This window comes from Choloepus didactylus, chromosome 27 (genome assembly GCF_015220235.1).
Source record: "Choloepus didactylus isolate mChoDid1 chromosome 27, mChoDid1.pri, whole genome shotgun sequence".
In the NCBI taxonomy this organism is placed as follows: domain Eukaryota; kingdom Metazoa; phylum Chordata; class Mammalia; order Pilosa; family Megalonychidae; genus Choloepus; species Choloepus didactylus.
In genome coordinates, this window is record NC_051333.1 from 20,596,579 (window position 1) to 20,619,229 (window position 22,651).

The following is a 22,651-nucleotide window of genomic DNA, read 5'->3' on the forward strand; positions in this document are numbered from 1 at the left end:
ATGTGAATTTAGGAACCCCTTACTTTATAAGTCAAGCCTTGATCTTGAGGCTTGCTCTTGTGAAGCAAATGGTTGTAAAGAGGAGGCTAAGCCCATGTATAATCATGCCTAGGAGTCACCTCCAAAGAACCTCTTCTGTTGCTCAAATGTGGACTTTCTCTCTCTAAGCCCAACTCTGCTAATAAATTCATCACCTTCCCCTGAAGTGGCACAGGATCCTCCGGGAGAGTGAGTCTCCCTGGCGACACGGGACACGGATTCCACAAATGAGCCTGACCCTGGCATCAAGGGGTTGAGAATGCCTTTTTTGACCAAAGAAAGGCAACAAAATAAGGCTTCAGTAGCTAAGAGAGTTTGAATAGAATCAAGAGACTGTCATGGAGGCTGCTCCCATGCAAGCTTCAGTTGGATATACCGGGTGGCCACAGTTTGATAAGCCCAAGTCAACAGTAGCCCCCAAAACCCTAAAGAATAGTCCCCATCTGAGACTCTATAATAAAGTTTCACTCACTGGGGTTGTTCTTCAGAAACTAATTTAAGTTTAATTCCTCATGAATTTACTCGAGGAAACTCCTACGCAAGTTAAGTCCCAAAATTCAGAAGCAATAGCCTCTTCAAGAACATCAACCAGATGTGTGCCTTTTTCCCATAATGTTGACATCCCTTTTCAACATGAACATGGGGGTGATCACTGTCAAGGCATGCCTGAAGATTGGGAAAGTGACTGAACTAGAGAAGGGGTAGCAATAGACAAGACGGAATTTAACAAAGGATTATGAGTGCTGAATCTATATATAATTTCCTTTTTCTTAGTTGCTAGGGTACTAGAATAGCAAGAAGGAAGGAACTGAAGTGGTGGAACTGTAACCCATAGCATTCTTTGAAGTTTTCTCTGGAGCTACTTGTTAAACTGTAGTTTGAAAGTTATCATCTTTTTGTATATGTTATAATTCACAATAAGGAAATAACTGAAGCTACGGTGCTATAACTCATATAACATTATTGGAAATTGCCTATATAACTACTTGTTAAATTGTACTTTGAAAATTATCACCTTTTTGCATATGTTATATTTCACAATAAGGAAATAACTGAAACTGTGGAACTGTAACCCATAATATTCTTTGAAATTTGCTCTCTAATTACTTGGTAAATTGCTCTTGGAAAGTTATCACTTCTATGTGTATATATTATATTCCACAATAAAAAATACGATTAAAATAAAAAAAAAAGTAAATGGACTTAATACTCCATGTCTAAAGCAAACATTGTCAGCCAGGATAAAAAAGGCAAGACCCAACTATGTAAACTGTTTAAAAAATATGCTTTATATCAGTCACAAACAGAGTGAAGGTAAATGGTGGAAAAAAATAAATAACCCACTTAAGAAAACTAGTGTAAGTATACTAGTAGCTGACAAGATACACTCTAAGGAAAGACTATCAACAGAAATAAATAGCAACATCTCATAACTATAAACCAGTCAATTCATCAGATCATTATAATAATCCTAAATGTGCATACATCTTAAAACAGCACAAAAACACATAAGGCAGAGGAACTTCAGGGGGAAAGTGGAATAGGGAGTAGCAGGGCTCACTACTCTTCCAAAAACAGCTAGGGGACAGGCAGAAACTGTCTGAAACAATTGTTTTGGGGCTCTGGAGACCAAGAGTACTGCATAGCATCCAGGGAAGAGTAGGACGAAGAGACTGAGAAACTGTGGTGAAATCTGTAACTCGCTCTGCCACGGATCCTGACGCCCACTCCCAACCCTGGAGGCAAGCAGCTTCGGGTAGGTGTGGTCCTTGCCTGGTGTCTGCTGTGGACTGGGAAGGCTGCAAAAGTCCACTTTCCAAACTGAGGGTGACACAGCCCAGTACTGATCCAGCTACTGGCCAGCAAATTTAGAAGGCTGAATCCCACTGTTTTAGCCCAACAGGCACAGCCATGCCATTGTTTTGACACAGTCAGAGGTGGAGACGCTGGCTAAAAATACCCTGCTTACCCAGAACAGGTTGCAAAAGTGCACCATCTGCTGGGCAGACCAGAAGAGCACAGCTGAATAAAGTGCTTTTTGGCATCTCCCTCCTCCCAGGGCTGTTTGGAACTGGTCTGAGCTCCCAGCATGGGTCCCTGGCCGTAAATAGTGATGAACCAAGTGTCAAAGAGCCTTAACACACACCCAATCAAAAACAAAATCCTAGACAAGAGAGAAACTGAACTTCAGAATAATCTCATCAAGATAATCAGAAGCCCAGATGCCAGAAAAAAATTAAAAGCCATATTAAGAAACTGTTAGATAAAAGTACAGCCAAGGGAACAAATTAGAGTTGGAAGAGATACAGAATTTGGAACAACTAAGGATGTTTAAAACAGAAAATATGCAGAGATATTAAGATATGAAGAGATATTAAGACACTGGGTGAGCATAAATTTCCCTCACGAACATATATTCCAATTTCTATTTCCATCAAAAGTGATGAAACAAGCAATGAAAGAAAAAATAGATAAAACTGAATACTTCTGTGCTTCAAAGGATTTTGTCAAAAGGGTGAACAGGAAGCCAAGTCAATGACAGAAAATACTTGGAAACCACATTATCTGACAAGTGTTTGATATCCAGAATATAAAAAAGAAATCCTACAACTCAACAATAAAAAGACAAACAACCCAATTAATAAATGGGCAAAAGACATGAACATTTTTCCAAAGAGGAAATACAAATGCTCATCTTCACTAGCTATTAGGGAAATTCAAATCAATGAGATATCATTTCATACCTATTATACTAGCACTATTACAAATAGGAAACTGCAAGTGTTGGAGAGAATGTACAGAAATAGGAACTGATGATGAGAATATAAAATGGTACAGTCGCTGTAGAAGACAATTTGGCAGTTCCTCAGAAAGCTAAGTATAGAGTTGTTCTATAATCCAGCAATCCCGCTACTTGGTGTATACCCAGAAGTGAAAACGGAATGTGAACAGACATTTGCACACTGATGTTCACAGCAGCATTATTCATAATTGCCGGAAGAGGGAAGAACCCAAGCGTCTATCAGCTGATGAATGGATAAACACAATATGGCATACACATACCATGGCATTACTACTCAGCAGTAAGAAGGAATGAAGTCCTGAAGCATGCAACAACATGGATGGATCTTGAGGACATTATGTTGAGTCAGACACAAAAGGACAAATACTGTATGACCTCATTAGTATGAACTAATAATAATATGAAAACTCATAGACATAAAATCTAGAAAAATAGGTTACCAAGAAGTAGAATGGGGGTAGAGAATGGAGAGTTGGTGCTTAATTTTTGCAGAATTTCTAATTAGGTTGATAGTAAACGTTTGGAAATGGATAGAGGTGATGGTGGCACATTATTGTGAGTATAATTAACAGTGCTGAATGGTGTATGAATGTGATTGATGGGGGAAATTCAGAGTCACATATGTCTCCAGAAGGAAAGCCAGAGGTTAAAGCATGGGACTGTATAACACAGCAAAACTTGTGGTGGATATTGACTGTCATTAACAATACAAATATAAAAGATTTCTTCCAAGATCTAGAACAAATGCATGAAACTATTACAAGGAGTTAATAATACAGTTGTATATGGGACAAAACCCACCTATTGCAAACTGTGAACTATAGTTAACAGTAATATCTTAATATTCTTTCATCAACAGTAACAAATGTACCACACCAATGCAAGGAGTCAATGAGGAGGGATAAGGGGATAGAATGTTTTGGGTTTTCTCTTTCTTTTTTTGAGTAATGAAAATGTTCTAAAATTGATTGTAGTGATGAATCCACAACTATGTGATAATACTGTGAGCCACTAATGGTATACTTTGCATGGATTGTTTGGTGAATGAATATATCTCAACAAAATTACATTAAACAAAAAGGGGGTATGAAACAGAAGTGCCTAGGATAGTCACAGTGACTCTAAAGGCAGGGGTTACACAAACCCAGAAACCATGGAGGTGAGAAGGCAGTGGTATGATATATTTAAGATCCTGAAAGAGAAAAACTGCCAGCCAATAATTCTTTATCTGACAGTTTCTTTCTTAAAAAGTTAAACATATACATACCAAGTAAAATGGCAATTATAATTCCAGATATTTACCCAAGGAAAATGAAAGCATATGTTCATATAAAAACTTGTAAACTAACATTCACAGCAGCTTTATTTGTAATAGCCAAATAGCCAATAGGTGAATGGATAAATAAATTATAGTATATCTATACAATAGACTATTACTCAGCAATAAAAGGGAATGAAATATTAATACATACAAGGATGAAACTCAAAAGAATTCTGCTGAGTCAGTGAAACCAGACCCCAAAACAGAGTATATCCTGGATGACTCCAGTTATATAAATTTACAGAAAATGCAGCAATGTATAGTGACAGAAAGTTGATCAGTGGCTGTCTGGGGATGAGGGGTGGGGGAATACAGAAAGGACAGGACAAATCATTTACAAACGAGGATGAGCAAACTTCGGTGGGTAACAGATATGTTATCTTGATTGTGGTGAATGTTTCAGAGTTATATACATATGTTAAAACTTAACCAAATTGAACATTTTAAAAATGTTCAATAAAGCTGTTAAAAAAAAGATGTAAACACATTAAAAAAAAAAAGATGTAAACACACTTCATAAAGATTTACAGATGGTAAAAATGCACATGAAAAGATGTTCAACATCATTAGCTATTAAGGAAATGCAAATTAAAACCACAATGAGATATCATTACCACCTACTAGAATGGCTAAAAGTTAAAAATGACTGACAAAAGTTATTAAACCACCACCTGGCTAAATTTCTCATTCTTGTACTCAGCGTACTCTAACACTGCAGATTTAGTTCTTATTTCATCTAATTCCTATTTTAACCTTGACTACTGTTTCTTGATCCATTTGTTGAGTTCTCCAGTTTGGACACCAATTATCCTTATAATTATCTTTGTCAATCCTTCATAGATGTCATCTACTCTCTCATTGCTTTGTCTATTTTGCTGCACTCACTAGATTGTCTCAAGTGTCTCCTCTACTTCAGCACTTTGATTCACAAGTCTATTTTGTTTCCCATAATCTAATTTCATGAGATATGTAATGGTGTTCGTTGTATGGCTTGGTTTTGTAAGCAATTCAATTTCCTTTGTCATCTCATTTATTTCCTCACATTTGATTCTTGTTTTATCAAATTCATTTTCTTACGAAGTTCTTCTATAGCCTAAAGTATCTGTTGGGACTTGTGTTCCTTGGATTATGTTTTTTTTTCCCTAGACTTGCTTCTTTGGCTCATTTCTGTGTGTGCTATTCATTTCTTTAATTTTACCAATCACAGGATGATCACATGGGTGGCATGTCTATTTTTATCTAGCTCATGGTTGTTTGGGGCAACTCTACAACATTCGTTTGCTCTGAAATGGTATACAGAGTTCTCACTGATTTCCTTTCAATCCCATATATGAGGTCTGCTCCATTTCCCCCTCTCCAAGGGTATATTTCCTCTACCTTTCTGAGGTGGTAAAACACAGGAAATGGGGATGGGGCATATCTTGCTGAGACTAGATGCAACCTTGACTCAAACATCTGGGCTCTTTCTTCTGAGGTATCTTGTAAGCCTTTATACGTTGGGGAGATCCCACGCTAATGGAGAGAAGTTGCCCGTGACCTCCTTACCTTTATTTTAATTCATCACGGAACCCCTCAACTTTTGCTTCTGAGAGGTAATCCCTGATTTCTACATCACCACATCATCACAACCAGTTCTCCAGCCAACAGCTAGTTCATTACCCCCAACATCAGAAGAAGCAAACTCTTTCTGTTTGCTTCTTTCCCGATTCATGACTATTAATCAGAATTCTCAGGATTTTCTGGATTAATCAGTATATCTTGGGGAGGTGAGAGAAAAGGCCCACATAAATAGAATTTGCACTATCCACACCAGAAATTTCTGTTCCTTGCTCTGTGAAGGGTAAATGAAATACATAAATTAATACATGTGAGGCTCTCAGAACTGTATTAGACATTTACCAGTAACTATACTCTGGGCTGTCACTTTGAGTTTTTTGGTATTAAGTCCCTGTCTTTATTTTAATACTTACAGACGGGATTTTTTTAAATTTGTTTTTTAATTTTGTTTTTAGCTGAAGTTTACCTTTGAGATTCATTGTGTTAGGTAGTAGGGGAGAAAGACTGTTTGATTTCACCCCACCCACCTTATCTGGACCCAGTTTTACAAGTTTTCACTATATGGCTATTTTTATAATCTATACCTGTTGGGCATATCACCTCCTCTGCGGAGTCCCTAGCCATCCTACCTAAAATAGCTGTTTTTATTTTTTTATAACACTTATCACTTCCATAAATCATACATGTCTATTTTTTAATCTCCTCTACTAGAAGGTAAAATCTATGAGAACACAGTTTCTCTCTGTCATTTCCTGCTCTATCTTCAGCAGATATAATTAAAATACCTGATACGAAAACAGACTCAATAAATATTTTCAGATGATTGGTGTTTTAGTTTGCTAAAGCTGCTGAAATGCAACATATCAGAAACGTGCTGGCTTTTAACCATGGAGATTTATTAGCTTACAAGCTTACAGTTCTGAGGTATGAAAATGTCCAAATCAATGCATCATCAAGAAAACTGTACTCTTCTGTCACATGGCAAGACACAAGACCATAACAGTGTTCAAATCAAGGCATCAACAGGACCTGCTTTCTCCCCAGTGCCTGGCTACCAGTGATCTTGGACTCCCCTGTCACATGGCAAGACATACGGCACACCTGCTGGTCTTTCTGTCCCATGTTTCATTGCTTTCAGCTTCTGGCTCCTCCATCTGTGGCTTTCTTTCGAGCTTCTGTGTCTTTTTCTCCGTATTTCATCCTCTTATAAAGGATTCCAATAAGAGGAGTAAGGGCCACTTGGGTCATGCCTCAACTGAAATAACTTAATCAAAAGGTCCCACCCACATAGGTCTACACCCATAGGAATGGATTAGCTTTAAGAAATGATATTCTGGGGAAGACTCCAAACCATCACAAACAGATATACTTTATCTCCCTGAATCCTCCCAACCATCCCGTAAAATAGGTATTGGCTCCTTTTACAAAAGAGAAAATGGCAAACTTCTCTGCCCAAGGACAGGTGTTCTAATGCCAGGACCAAAGCTCTTTTCCATCCCCACTTTGTTTGCAAAGGTGTTGGCACCACCAAAGATTTAGTAAGTACCCACTATATACAGGCTACTGTGCTTTGCACAAGAGTTACATACTGTCCTCACAAACAAGGAATTTACAGAAACCAGGTAATTCGGTAGACCCTTATCCTGAAATCAGAGAATTCATAAACATGCGAATACCTGCCTGTAAGAGATCCCACAATCCCTGCTTCCCCAAAAGGCAACCTGGGGAGGAGCAGCTAGTACTTATAAATGTTTTACACAGTATTTTCACTCATCACCTCATTCAATTCTCGTAGAAATCTTATCACCATCCTCATTTAGAGATGAGGCACTGAGGACAAGAAAGGTTAAGTGACTCACCAAAGAGCTCTGCCCTCAAGGCTTTGGATTCAAAGTCCTGTGAACACTTGTTACTACAAAAGTATTATGTATTCAATATTCAAAACTTGAAAAGTAGATGCTCGGGGGAATAAAATAAAAATTATTATCTTATAAGTAACAAAGATTTAAGTATAAATATGTCAATCAAACTGATAAGGACAAATTCTGTAGCCCAAGAAAAATCCTGCCCTCCAGGTAACAGCTTCCTCAAGCCCCATCTCCAGAATGGCATCATTACCCAGCCAGTGTCCCAAGCCAAACCTCAGCACCACCTTTGCTCCCTTCCATTCTTTCACTCCCACACCCAATGGTCACCAAGACCTGCCATGATATGAAAATCTTCCAAATTTATTCCCTCCTTTCAATATCCTTCTGCCTTGATCCAAATCCTTTTATCATTCCTCACCTATACTCCTTTTGCCTAATCTCAGGGTGACCTTATCACTCACTCGCCTGCAAAATCCTTGCATCCACTGGCACAGAATAAAGTACAAATTCTTTAGTAATAAATCTGGATTGAGAGCACACCAGTTGAACACCTCAGGCACCAGTCTGTCAGGGAAGAAAGATGAGGGTGGGTGTCCTAAGGGAGGTCAAGGTATGGCACTATGGGATAAAGAGTAAAGGGTCTTTCAATTAAACTGTTCTTATGTCAAATACCATGACATTCAGCTTGCTAAACTCCTTGCATGGCATGCATCCTCAGCCAGCGATCCTTCTGTGGCTTATAGCACTGCCTCCTCCAGTCTCTACTGCACATTATCCTCCCCGCTTACCAAGGCAGAGGCTCCTGACCCCTCCTCTGAGCTCCCCGCATACTTGCTCACGGCTCAGCCAGTACCTGCTGATTATACAGTGCTGTCTGCCTCCCTGACCAGACTGTTCATTTCCTCAGCCAGCATCAGCGACAGTGGTTATTGTTTCTCTTCGCCTCCAGCATTGGTGGCTCAGCCCTTTAACAGCAGTAGCTCACTGTGGGCAGTGAGTGTCATTGCTGAAAAGGTACCCTCCTAAGGGGTGGTCTCCAGCTAAAAAATCACTGCCTTCAAGGTTCACATGCTTAATAAATGGTTGTTCAATCTGAAAATTCCATAGAAGGTATCATGAATTGGACATGTGTGTTAAGAGATCTCTAGGTGCCATATCTAATTAAAACAAGGAGAAACAAAATAAATTGGATTTTCACCCATAAAATTAGAATGCAGGAATCAACGGTGTCAATGATAACATAAACTACAGACAAACAATATATAGAGAGCCTCTGATTGTATGATTCCACTTATACGATAGCTAGAACATGCAGAGGCTTCGAGAAGGAAAGCATATTACAGGTTCCCAGAGGCAAGGGGTAAGGTAGGGGATGAGGAGCTATTACTTAATGGGTACCGAGTTTCTGTTTGGGGTAATGAAAGGTTTTGTTACTGGATGGTGGTGATGGTAGCAAAACAGTGTGAATGTAATTGATATCACTGAATCATACACATGAATATGGTTAAAATGGAAAATTTTGCAATGTGTAACGTTACCAAAATAAAAATTAAAAAACAAAACACCTTTAATCTTCAGAATTTCACTTCTAATGAAAATTAATGACCTCCAGTAGTAAAATCATTTAAAAAAATGCTAAGATTTATGGAGAAGGATGTGTAATGCAGAATTAAAACTGTGCAAAACTGAAATAAACTAGACAGGAGCAATTAAATACTTGATGATACATCCATAAGCAAAACTTTTTTTAAAATGAAGAAATCAAGAAAATCACAATAAAGGGCTAATCTCTCTAAGATATAAAGATTCCTTAAAAAAAAACGACCAAGAACTTATACAAAAGTCTGTAACAGATATGAATAAATAGAGATGATTCTTAAACAAAGGAAAAGATGCACGTAACAAGAAAGAAGCAAAGTAAAATTATACTGAAATGCTCTTTTTGACCTTGGATTTGCAAAAATGCAAAAGCATGAAATCCACACTATTGATAAAGCTATAGGAACCCAAGCACTTACATATATCACCCCTAAGAATTAAAATTGATACAATCCATATGGGGGTCAATTAGTTGCAATCAATCAAAATTAAAACTGCATATTCCCTTTAGCCTTAACATGCCACCTCAGAGAATGTATCCTACAGATATACTTGCATGCATGCAAAAATGTGTGTTCATTTTATACCAAAAGCAGGAGGAAGAAAAGAAAAAACATATAAATTGGACTTCAAAATGAAAAACTTTTGTTCAACAAAGGACATTATCCAAGGAATTGTAAAAACAATGAACAGATGGGAGAAAATATTTGGGAACCATATACCTGATATCTGATAAGGGTTTATTATCTAGTTAATACATAAAGAACTCACACAACTCAACAACAAAAAGACAACCCAATTAAAAAATAGGCAAAGGTCTTGAATATCTCCAGATAAACAAATGGCCAATTAGCACATGAAAAAAAGCTCAACATCATTAGCTATTAAGGAAATGCAAGTCAAAACCAAAATGAGATACTACCTCACACCCACAAGAAAGGCTATTATTAACAAGACAGAAAATAACAAGTGTTAACAAGGATGCAGAGAAATAAGAACACTCATTCATCGCTGGTGGGAATATAAATGGTGCAGCCACTGTGGATGGTTTGAAAATAGAATTACCGTATGAGTCAGCAATCCCACTTCTAGGTATATACTCAAAAGAATTAAAAGCAGGGACTCAAACAGATATCTGTACACCAATGTTCATACTAGCATTATTCACAATAGCCAAAAGATGGAAGCAATCCAAGTGTCCATCAACTAATGAAAGGATAAACAGAATGTGGTATATACACACAATGGATATTATTCAACTATAAAAAGAATGAAGTCCTGATACACGCTACAACATGGATGAACCATAAAGAAATCATGTTGAGTGAAATAAGTCAGAAACAAAAGGACAAGTATTATATGATCTCATTTATATGAAATAACTAGATGATGCAAACTCATACAGACAGAAAGAAGATGACAGGGTACCAGAAGTGGGGATGGGGGTGAGGAATGGGGAATGTTTAACGGGTAAAGAGTTCCTGTTGGCGATGATGAAAAAGTTTTGGTAAAGAATGGGTGTTAATGACAGCACAACACCATAAATGTTAAAGCCACTGAATTGTATACTTGAAAGTGGTTAAAATGGGAAATGTTTTGTTGTATATGTTACCACAATAAAAATTAAAAAAAAAAAAAAAAAAAAGACAGTGTGACTAATGAGATAATGACAACTAAATCCAATATATAAGCCTGGGCTGCATCAAATAATGGAGGAAAAAATGCCCAAAAAGACATTATTGGAACATTTGAAAAAAAATGGAATATGGGCTGTAAACTTTATATTAACATTAAATTTCCTGAACTTGATAACTACACTTAAGGTGGCTGCATAAGTGAATACTGTTATTCTTAGGAAAAGTACATGAAAATATTAAGTGTTCAAGCTGCATGATGTATACAATCTACTCTCAAATGTTTAAAAAAACAGGTAACCAAACAAATATAGAAAGAATGGTATGGCAAATCTAGCAAAATGTTAAAATTGGTGGATCTGGATATCTGGGTAGAGGAGTATGCTGGATTTCTCTGTATGGATTGTGTTTTATTTTTGTAACTGTCTGGTAAGTTTGAAATTACTTCAAATAAAGAAGCTAAAAAAAAAAACGGGTGGGTGGGTGCATTTCAAATAAGCATTATTTGCAACGGCAAAAGTTTGGAAACAATCTTGAATGTCCATCACTAGGGAAAAGGGTTAAATGATTATATTTTTTGTAGAGACTATATTATACAGCTTTTCTGTTTTGAAAAAGCTTTCAATGTACCAAAAAGATAAAGTACTCGAAAATACAATGTGGTGTTAAAAAAGCAAGACAGAGTATGTCTAGAAGGCTTACGTTTGTGTAAGGAAAGAAGGAAAAGTAATATATAATCATATCTGCTTGTACATGCATAAAGAAACTGTGGAAGGACAGAGAAAATAACATTAGGGGTTGTCCGAGCAGATTGTGGATGGCTGACAAGGAATTATTTCATTGCATTTATATATACATACATGTATATGCACATGTATATATTTTTATATTGTAAATTTATGAATTTATTACCTATTCAATAATTTTTAAAAAGCAAACAAAAGAATTAATAAATATATGAAAATTTCCAATAGCAATGAATGTTTACTGTGAAGAAGAAAAACTATAAATATTCTAGATCCCAATTATTATTTTAAAAATATATACACTTAAGGACATTCTTGTGCACTATATAGATAACCCATTTTAGGTTTTAATGCATTGGAATAGCTACTAGTAAATATCTGAAACTATCAAATTGCAACCTAGTGGCCTTGACTCTTGAAGACGATTATATAGCAATGTAGCTTTCAAGAGGTGACAGTGTGATTGTGAAAGTCTTATGGATCACACTCCCTTTATCCAGTGTACAGATGGATAAGTAGAAAAATGGGGACAAAAAACTAAATGAAAAATAGGTGGGGGGTGATTTGCATGTTCTTCTTTACTTTTTTTATTCTTATTTTCACTTTTTCTGGTACAAGGAAAATGTTCAAAAATAGACTGGGGTGATGAATGCACAACTATATGATGTTACTGTGAACTGTACACTTTGGATGACTGTATGGTATGTGAATATATCTCAATAAACTTCAATTAAAAAAATACATATACTTAAAGAAACGTGTGAAGTTAATACACTAAAATCTTAGCAACGGTTCTCTCTCAGTGTAGGAATGTTGTGGGTTTCAATTTTCTCATTACACTTTCCTGTGCTTTCTAAATTAATATGAATTACTTTTTTTTTTTTCATTTTTCTTTATGTATTACTTTTATAATGAGGAAAACCAATAAAAGAAAATGTGCTTCCTTTACCTCAAAATCTGCTCCTGACAAGCTGCAATTCTCTTCATGAATTTGTAAAACAACTTATCTCCACTTTTAATGATGGTCTTCTCATATTTTTCATCACCATCACTAGAAGGACTGAGAAGCAGAAAACATTTGAGTGTCTATATCCAGAGAATTACAGTATATAGAAGAATAAGCAAGACAATTTTCTTTAAAAAATACTTTATCAAAGAAATACAAGCATACAATTTAAATATTAAAAAAATTTAACAGCTTATAATGGATAGTAGTACCCCTTCCTCATCCTGCCCCCAAGCCATTTTCAATTCTGGGGTAATTATTTGCAATTTAAAATGTCACTATGCCAAATGTTTTTTCTATCCATTATAGATTATTTTCCAACAGCAACACATCTTCATGCACTCCACTTCAACAGTATTCTGAAAAAGCACACAAATATAATAGCCTAGTAAAAACCAGGTAATCTCTCCAAATATCCTGTTGTAATTCTACTGTTAGCAAAACTGAATCCTTACTTCTTTATAGAGCTTTGATTTACAAAGCCTTTGAAGATCTACTATCTCATTTGACTCTCAAAACCATCTGACGTGGTAGACAACACAGATGTCATTATTACTCCCATTTTACAGTTGAGAAGCAAGGTTATGGGAGGGTAAACTGTAGTATGAACTCAGGCCTGGCCTCAGCGAATTCTTAAGCTGCAGCCGAAAGTCAATAAACAAATGGTGTTTTTCAACTCACCTGTCTCTGCTATACATTTTTTTAAAAATGAAAAGAAAGATACTCAACACATCTCTCAGTTCTTGACTGTGGCAGCTTCCTGCCTAAGTCACCTCTCAACCTCAACAACACACTTCTCACCTTTGGGAAAGTAACTGTTCCATGTCAACTCCTTCTCTCTGTTGATACTCCCTCAGAAGGCTGTGGGCATGATCCAGGTTGATGAAGTCTACATAATCATCCTCATCCACGACACCGATGTAGAAGGGCAGGAACTGTGGCCCCACAGAGGGCAAGGCCAGCCCTTCCCCAGGAGGTGTGGGATGAGCAGCATCCAAGACAGCATCCTGCAGGCTGAGGTCTTGGAGCTGGGCTGTGCAGTCTACATCTTTGGCACTGTTAGAATAATTTCCAAAACCTGAGGTAACTTGTGGTGGAGATGCCTCCTCACTGTCACTTCCCCAGTCGTCTGCACCTTCACACCAGTCCTCTGCTGCAAGGCCATTTTCCTGTTTCTGAGAGAACAGCCAGTGAATGAGAAACCAAGCACACTTGAGTGATCTCATCTACTCCCTCAGTTTCCACTACCCATCCCTTCAGCAGCCCCTTCTCCTCTGGCCCACTCTGATTCACCTCCCTAGATCCCATTTAGTCAGATCATGTTGGAGGTGACTAAAAATAATTGTCTTTCCTTTTCAGGGGCAGTATGGCAAAAGTAGTACAGTAGTTTCTTCAACCATTTGTTCCAAATACTTCCTGTTGTGCCTCATGTATTGCAGAGGCTGGAAGGAAACAACTAAATTTCCCAGACATCAGCTAAGGTTCCAGATATGATCTAGGGTCCGATCAAGTCCATTAGAGAGACATAAATTTGGGACAGACTGAAATGGGGAGAAAGGCCATGAAACAAAAGGCAGCCAGTTAGCAGGTACAGACTGAGCAAAGCTCTGGAGTCAACAGTTCTGACTAGGATGGCTTCCAGTTCACCAGACCACACCTAAACCTCCTACCTGTACCATAACAGCTCCTTGAGAGGCCAATTCTGTAGAGTGGTTCTTCACTCCTGAAGTTGCCTCCTTCACACCATTCAATAAGTTAGTAAAAACCTAACTCCTTATAGTAAATTCCTCTCAGCTTAAAAAAGTCAAAGTGTTTTTCTACAATCTGCAATTGAATCCTGGCAAATACAGCCAGACACCACCATGTTCATCTTTTCATCCTCAGTAATGCTAGCATGATTCTGATACTGATCAAAGGTGGTGGGTTCTCTGCCTGATGTGCTCAGATGACCAATTCCTGAGACACTGGGACTTCAAGGAGAGAAAGACTTTATTGCTAGGCACAAAGCAGGAGATCAGAGAGAGGGCCTATCAGCTTAAAATTCTATCTCCCTGAACTCCAGTAACTCTGATGGTTTTATAGTACCAAAAGATGGGTAGATTTTAGGATAATGAATTGGGGTAGGTTAGTTCTGAGCTGAATCAAGGCCCTTCATTAATAAACATTAGGGACTGTCTTTGGTGATCACAAGACTCTAAAGTTGAAAAACAGGATAAGGGGGGTATAAGTGAGGGTCAATCACAAGGTTTTTACAATCACAAGAGAAAGGATATATAGTTATACAATCATTATCAGAGATCAAGGCAGCTGATTACTGTAAAAAAATTCAAGTATTTCCCTCTGGCCCCTCTAATATACCATGAAGTATAAAGAAATATCTATGTAGTGATTGAGTAATCATAATCATTTGTTAAATCCTAACTTCCTGGTTATAACTCCTTCCACTTGTGATTATTCTCTCAATCCTGAGGGATATCTGAGTGATGACCATTCTTTCTGCTGAAAAGGGATATTGACATAACGGAGCAGAGGAATGAAACTGGTTGTTGTTCTTGGAGACGACCTCTGGGTTTCAGGGCTTATTTAACATAGAACAATCAGCAATGACTACAACAATCAAAATTCACTTTCACAAACCTTCCACAACTTTCCATATCCATTCAGGACTGGAAGTCAGCAATGACTACAACAAACAAAATTCACTTTCACAAATCTACAACTTTCAGGCTTTGTCCTACACAATCTTGAGGATAAACTACACACTTTTTTTTTTTTTTTAACAAAGCACATCTTGTGTATTTTACATACCCACAAACTTTGTTACCAAAAAGATCTTTGCTACTGTGGGGACCCAGGGCCTGGCCTCCCTCCCCTCCACAGTGAAAATGAGTTATTTCAATGCAGCCGCCTGCTTGCCTGAGACAGATGTTACAGGTCATCAGACCTCCCCAGAGGGGGGCAGAATGTACAAATGGTTATTGTAAACAAAGCATTAAAACTTCTCTCCCCTGATCCCCGTTGATAAATCTCCACACCCTTGTTCTCACATCCTATATAAAGTTTCTGTCCTAATCCTTAAAAACCACCCCCCTGGCATCCTCTGCTCTTTGCGGAGTACTAACTTTCATCTTTCCCAGCTGGTTGCTGCCATGGAACCATCTGTCCTGTCCATATGTCCTATTAAACTCAGGTCTAACTCCATGCCTGGCGTGTTCTTCAGTCTTGGGGCTGAGCTGGGTTGGAACAGATACTGTCTTTAAACATCTTATAAAACATAATTATTTTTTAAATAGAATTTGTCAAAATAACCACCTCATTTCCTTAAACACCATAATAAAGATTTAATAGAATAATGCTAGTTTATTTTATCAGTAAACTTGTATAGATTTAGGGAGACTATACCTAAGTAGAACAAAATTGTTTTTATTTGATTCAAAAAGTCATCATAAAAACAGGAATAGGCCCAGACTTTGTCATTTCATTTTTTGCAGCTGTACTTGCTTTTTTATTCCTTCTCTGGAGGTTAAAAAAAAAAAAATCTCTGTTTTCCTAATATCATAAAATTATGAACAACTTAAAAGTGTATGGACTAGGGCGGGGCAAGATGGCAGACTGGTGAGCTGTATGTTTTAGTTACTCCTCCAGGAAAGTAGGTAAAAAGCCAGGAACTGCGTGGACTGGACACCACAGAGCAATCTGTCTTTGGGCATACTTCATACAACACTCATGAAAACGTGGAACTGCTGAGATCAGCGAAATCTGTAAGATTTTGCGGCCAGGGGACCCGCGCCCCTCCCTGCCAGGCTCAGTCCCGGGGGAGGAGGGGCTGTCAGCTCCGGGAAGGAGAAGGGAGAATTGCAGTGGCTGCTCTTATCGGAAACTCATTCTACTGATTCAAACTCCAACCATAGATAGACTGAGACCAGACACCAGAGACTCTGAGAGCAGCCAGCCCAGCAGAGAGGAGACAGACATAGAAAAAAAACAACACGAAAAACTCCAAAATAAAAGCAGAGGATTTTTCGAGTTCTGGTGAACACAGAAAGGGGAAGGGCGGAGATCAGGCCTTGAGGCGCATATGCAAATCCCGAAGCAAAGCTGATCTCTCTGCCCTGTGCACCTTTCCTTAATGGCCCTGGTTGCTTTGTCTATTAGCATTTCAATAACCCATTAGATCTCTGAGGAGGGCCGTTTTTTTTTTTTTTTTTTTTTTTTTTTTTTTTAAATCCTTTTTGCTTTTTCTAAAACAATTACTCTAAGAAGCTCAATACAGAAAGCTTCAAAGAATTGAAATTTGGGCACGTCAAGTCAAGAGCAGAACTAAGAGAGCTCTGAGACAAAAGGCAATATTCCAGTGGCTGAGAAAATTCACTAAACAACACAACTTCCCAAGAAAAGGGGGGTGTCCGCTCACAGCCACCATCCTGGTGGACAGGAAACACTCCTGCCCATCGCCAGCCCCATAGCCCAGAGCTGCCCCAGACAACCCAGTGTGACGGAAGTGCTTCAAATAACAGGCACACACCACAAAACTGGGCGTGGACATTAGCCTTCCCTGCAACCTCAGCTGAATCTCCCAGAGCTGGGAAGGGGGAGCAGTGTGAATTAACAGAGCCCCATTCAGCCATCATTTGAGCAGTCTGGGAGCCTCCCAACACAGCCCAGCAGCCCAGAACTGCCCTGGGGGGACGGCACTCACCTGTGACATAGCACAGTCATCCCTCAACAGAGGACCCGGGGTGCACAGCCTGAAAGAGGGGCCCACTTGCAAGTCTCAGGAGACATACGCCAATACCAAAGACTTGTGGGTCAGTGGCAGAGACAAACTGTGGCAGGACTGAACTGAAGGATTAGACTATTGCAGCAGCTTTAAAACTCTAGGATCATCAGGGAGATTTGATTGTTAGGGCCACCCCCCCTCCCCGACTGCCCAGAAACACGCCCCACATACAGGGCAGGCAACACCAACTACACACGCAAGCTTGGTACACCAATTGGGCCCCACAAGACTCACTCCCCCACTCACCAAAAAGGGTAAGCAGGGGAGATCTGGCTTGTGGAGAACAGGTGGCTCGTGGACGCCACCTGCTGGTTAGTTAGAGAAAGTGTACTCCACGAAACTGTAGATCTGATAAATTAGAGATAAGGACTTCAACTGGTCTACAAACCCTAAAAGAACCCTATCAAGTTCAGCAAATGCCACGAGGCCAAAAACAACAGAAAATTATAAAGCATATGAAAAAACCAGACGATATGGATAACCCAAGCCCAAGCACCCAAATCAAAAGACCAGAAGAGACACACCACCTAGAGCAGCTACTCAAAGAACTAAAGATGAACAATGAGACCCTAGTACGGGATATGAAGGAAATCAAGAAGACCCTAGAAGAGCATAAAGAAGACATTGCAAGACTAAATAAAAAAATGGATGATCTTATGGAAATTAAAGAAACTGTTGACCAAATTAAAAAGATTCTGGACACTCATAGTACAAGACTAGAGGAAGTTGAACAACGAATCAGTGACCTGGAAGATGACAGAATGGAAAATGAAAGCATAAAAGAAAGAATGGGGAAAAAAATTGAAAAACTCGAAATGGACCTCAGGGATATGATAGATAATATGAAACGTCCGAATATAAGACTCATTGGTGTCCCAGAAGGGGAAGAAAAGGGTAAAGGTCTAGGAAGAGTATTCAAAGAAATTGTTGGGGAAAACTTCCCAAATCTTCTAAACAACATAAATACACAAATCATAAATGCTCAGCGAACTCCAAATAGAATAAATCCAAAAAAACCCACTCCGAGACATATACTGATCACACTGTCAAACATAGAAGAGAAGGAGCAAGTTCTGAAAGCAGCAAGAGAAAAGCAATTCACCACATACAAAGGAAACAGCATAAGACTAAGTAGTGACTACTCAGCAGCCACCATGGAGGCGAGAAGGCAGTGGCACGATATATTTAAAATTCTGAGTGAGAGGAATTTCCAGCCAAGAATACTTTATCCAGCAAAGCTCTCCTTCAAATTTGAGGGAGAGCTTAAATTTTTCACAGACAAACAAATGCTGAGAGAATTTGCTAACAAGAGACCGGCCCTACTGGAGATACTAAAGGGAGCCCTACAGACAGAGAAACAAAGACAGGACAGAGAGACCTGGAGAAAGGTTCAGTACTAAAGAGATTCGGTATGGGTACAATAAAGGATATTAATAGAGAGAGGGAAAAATATGGCAAACATAATCCAAAGGATAAGATGGCCGATTCAAGAAATGCCTTCACGGTTTTAACGTTGAATGTAAATGGATTAAACTCCCCAATTAAAAGATATAGATTCGCAGAATGGATCAAAAAAAATGAACCATCAATATGTTGCATACAAGAGACTCATCTTAGACACAGGGACACAAAGAAACTGAAAGTGAAAGGATGGAAAAAAATATTTCATGCAAGCTACAGCCAAAAGAAAGCGGGTGTAGCAATATTAATCTCAGATAAAATAGACTTCAAATGCAGGGATGTTTTGAGAGACAAAGAAGGCCACTACATAATAATAAAAGGGGCAATTCAGCAAGGAGAAATAACAATCGTAAATGTCTATGCACCCAATCAAGGTGCCACAAAATACATGAGAGAAACATTGGCAAAACTAAAGGAAGCAATTGATGTTTCCACAATAATTGTGGGAGACTTCAACACATCACTCTCTCCTATAGATAGATCAACCAGACAGAAGACCAATAAGGAAATTGAAAACCTAAACAATCTGATAAATGAATTAGATTTAACAGACATCTACAGGACATTACATCCCAAATCACCAGGATACACATACTTTTCTAGTGCTCACGGAACTTTCTCCAGAATAGATCATATGCTGGGACATAAAACAAGCCTCAATAAATTTAAAAAGATTGAAATTATTCAAAGCACATTCTCTGACCACAATGGAATACAATTAGAAGTCAATAACCATCAGACTTAGAAAATTCACAAATACCTGGAGGTTAAACAACACACTCCTAAACAATCAGTGGGTTAAAGAAGAAATAGCAAGAGAAATTGCTAAATATATAGAGACGAATGAAAATGAGAACACAACATACCAAAACCTATGGGATGCAGCAAAAGCAGTGCTAAGGGGGAAATTTATAGCACTAAACGCATATATTAAAAAGGAAGAAAGAGCCAAAATCAAAGAACTAATGGATCAACTGAAGAAGCTAGAAAATGAACAGCAAACCAATCCTAAACCAAGTACAAGAAAAGAAATAACAAGGATTAAAGCAGAAATAAATGATATAGAGAACAAAAAAACAATAGAAAGGATAAATATCACCAAAAGTTGGTTCTTTGAGAAGATCAACAAGATTGACAAGCCCCTAGCTAGACTGACAAAATCAAAAAGAGAGAAGACCCATATAAACAAAATAATGAATGAAAAAGGTAACATAACTGCAGATCCTGAAGAAATTAAAAAAATTATAAGAGGATATTATGAACAACTGTATGGCAACAAACTGGATAATGTAGAAGAAATGGACAATTTCCTGGAAACATATGAACAACCTAGACTGACCAGAGAAGAAATAGAAGACCTCAACCAACCCATCACAAGCAAAGAGATCCAATCAGTCATCAAAAATCTTCCCACAAATAAATGCCCAGGGCCAGATGGCTTCACAGGGGAATTCTACCAAACTTTCCAGAAAGAACTGACACCAATCTTACTCAAACTCTTTCAAAACATTGAAGAAAATGGAACACTACCTAACTCATTTTATGAAGCTAACATCAATCTAATACCAAAACCAGGCAAAGATGCAACAAAAAAGGAAAACTACCGGCCAATCTCCCTAATGAATATAGATGCAAAAATCCTCAACAAAATACTTGCAAATCGAATCCAAAGACACATTAAAAAAATCATACACCATGACCAAGTGGGGTTCATTCCAGGCATGCAAGGATGGTTCAACATAAGAAAAACAATCAATGTATTACAACACATTAAAAACTCGAAAGGGAAAAATCAATTGATCATCTCAATAGATGCTGAAAAAGCATTTGACAAAATCCAACATCCCTTTTTGATAAAAACACTTCAAAAGGTAGGAATTGAAGGAAACTTCCTCAACATGATAAAGAGCATATATGAAAAACCCACAGCCAGCATAGTACTCAATGGTGAGAGACTGAAAGCCTTCCCTCTAAGATCAGGAACAAGACAAGGATGCCCGCTGTCACCACTGTTATTCAACATTGTGCTGGAAGTGCTAGCCAGGGCAATCCGGCAAGACAAAGAAATAAAAGGCATCCAAATTGGAAAAGAAGAAGTAAAACTGTCATTGTTTGCAGATGATATGATCTTATATCTAGAAAACCCTGAGAAATCGACGATACACCTACTAGAGCTAATAAACAAATTTAGCAAAGTAGCGGGATACAAGATTAATGCACATAAGTCAGTAATGTTTCTATATGCTAGAAATGAACAAACTGAAGAGACACTCAAGAAAAAGATACCATTTTCAATAGCAACTAAAAAAATCAAGTACCTAGGAATAAACTTAACCAAAGATGTAAAAGACCTATACAAAGAAAACTCCATAACTCTACTAAAAGAAATAGAAGGGGACCTTAAAAGATGGAAAAATATTCCATGTTCATGGATAGGAAGGCTAAATGTCATTAAGATGTCAATTCTACCCAAACTCATCTACAGATTCAATGCAATCCCAATCAAAATTCCAACAACCTACTTTGCAGACTTGGAAAAGCTAGTTATCAAATTTATTTGGAAAGGGAAGATGCCTCGAATTGCTAAAGACACTCTAAAAAAGAAAAACGAAGTGGGAGGACTTACACTCCCTGACTTGAAGCTTATTATAAAGCCACAGTTGCCAAAACAGCATGGTACTGGCACAAAGATAGACATATAGATCAATGGAATCGAATTGAGAATTCAGAGATAGACCCTCAGATCTATGGCCGACTGATCTTTGATAAGGCCCCCAAAGTCACCGAACTGAGCCATAATGGTCTTTTCAACAAATGGGGCTGGGAGAGTTGGATATCCATATCCAAAAGAATGAAAGAGGACCCCTACCTCACCCCCTACACAAAAATTAACTCAAAATGGACCAAAGATCTCAATATAAAAGAAAGTACCATAAAACTCCTAGAAGATAATGTAGGAAAACATCTTCAAGACCTTGTATTAGGAGGCCACTTCCTAGACTTTACACCCAAAGCACAAGCAACAAAAGAGAAAATAGATAAATGGGAACTCCTCAAGCTTAGAAGTTTCTGCACCTCAAAGGAATTTCTCAAAAAGGTAAAGAGGCAGCCAACTCAATGGGAAAAAATTTTTGGAAACCATGTATCTGACAAAAGACTGATATCTTGCATATACAAAGAAATCCTACAACTCAATGACAATAGTACAGACAGCCCAATTATAAAATGGGCAAAAGATATGAAAAGACAGTTCTCTGAAGAGGAAATACAAATGGCCAAGAAACACATGAAAAAATGTTCAGCTTCACTAGCTATTAGAGAGATGCAAATTAAGACCACAATGAGATACCATCTAACACCGGTTAGAATGGCTGCCATTAAACAAACAGGAAACTACAAATGCTGGAGGGGATGTGGAGAAATTGGAACTCTTATTCATTGTTGGTGGGACTGTATAATGGTTCAGCCACTCTGGAAGTCAGTCTGGCAGTTCCTTAGAAAACTAGATATAGAGCTACCATTCGATCCAGCGATTGCACTTCTTGGTATGTACCCGGAAGATCGGAAAGCAGTGACACGAACAGATATCTGCACGCCAATGTTCATAGCAGCATTATTCACAATTGCCAAGAGATGGAAACAACCCAAAAGTCCTTCAACAGATGAGTGGATAAATAAAATGTGGTATATACACACGATGGAATACTACGCGGCAGTAAGAAGGAACGATCTGGTGAAACATATGACAACATGGATGAACCTTGAAGACATAATGCTGAGCGAAATAAGCCAGGCACAAAAAGAGAAATATTATATGCTACCACTAATGTGAACTTT

General features: G+C 38.1%; 1 protein-coding gene across 1 annotated transcript in view; it reads right to left on the reverse strand.

Moving 5' to 3' along the window:
• The window catches only part of PDCD2L (programmed cell death 2 like), a 44,252-nt gene that overhangs the window by 17,023 nt on the left and 4,578 nt on the right, over positions 1–22,651 (reverse strand). Inside the window, exons 4-5 of the mRNA XM_037820290.1 lie at positions 13,375–13,748; positions 12,517–12,627 (exon numbers count right to left, since the gene is read on the reverse strand). Of these exons, the coding sequence (XP_037676218.1) occupies positions 12,517–12,627; positions 13,375–13,748 (485 nt within the window). The remainder of the gene's footprint in view (positions 1–12,516; positions 12,628–13,374; positions 13,749–22,651) is intronic.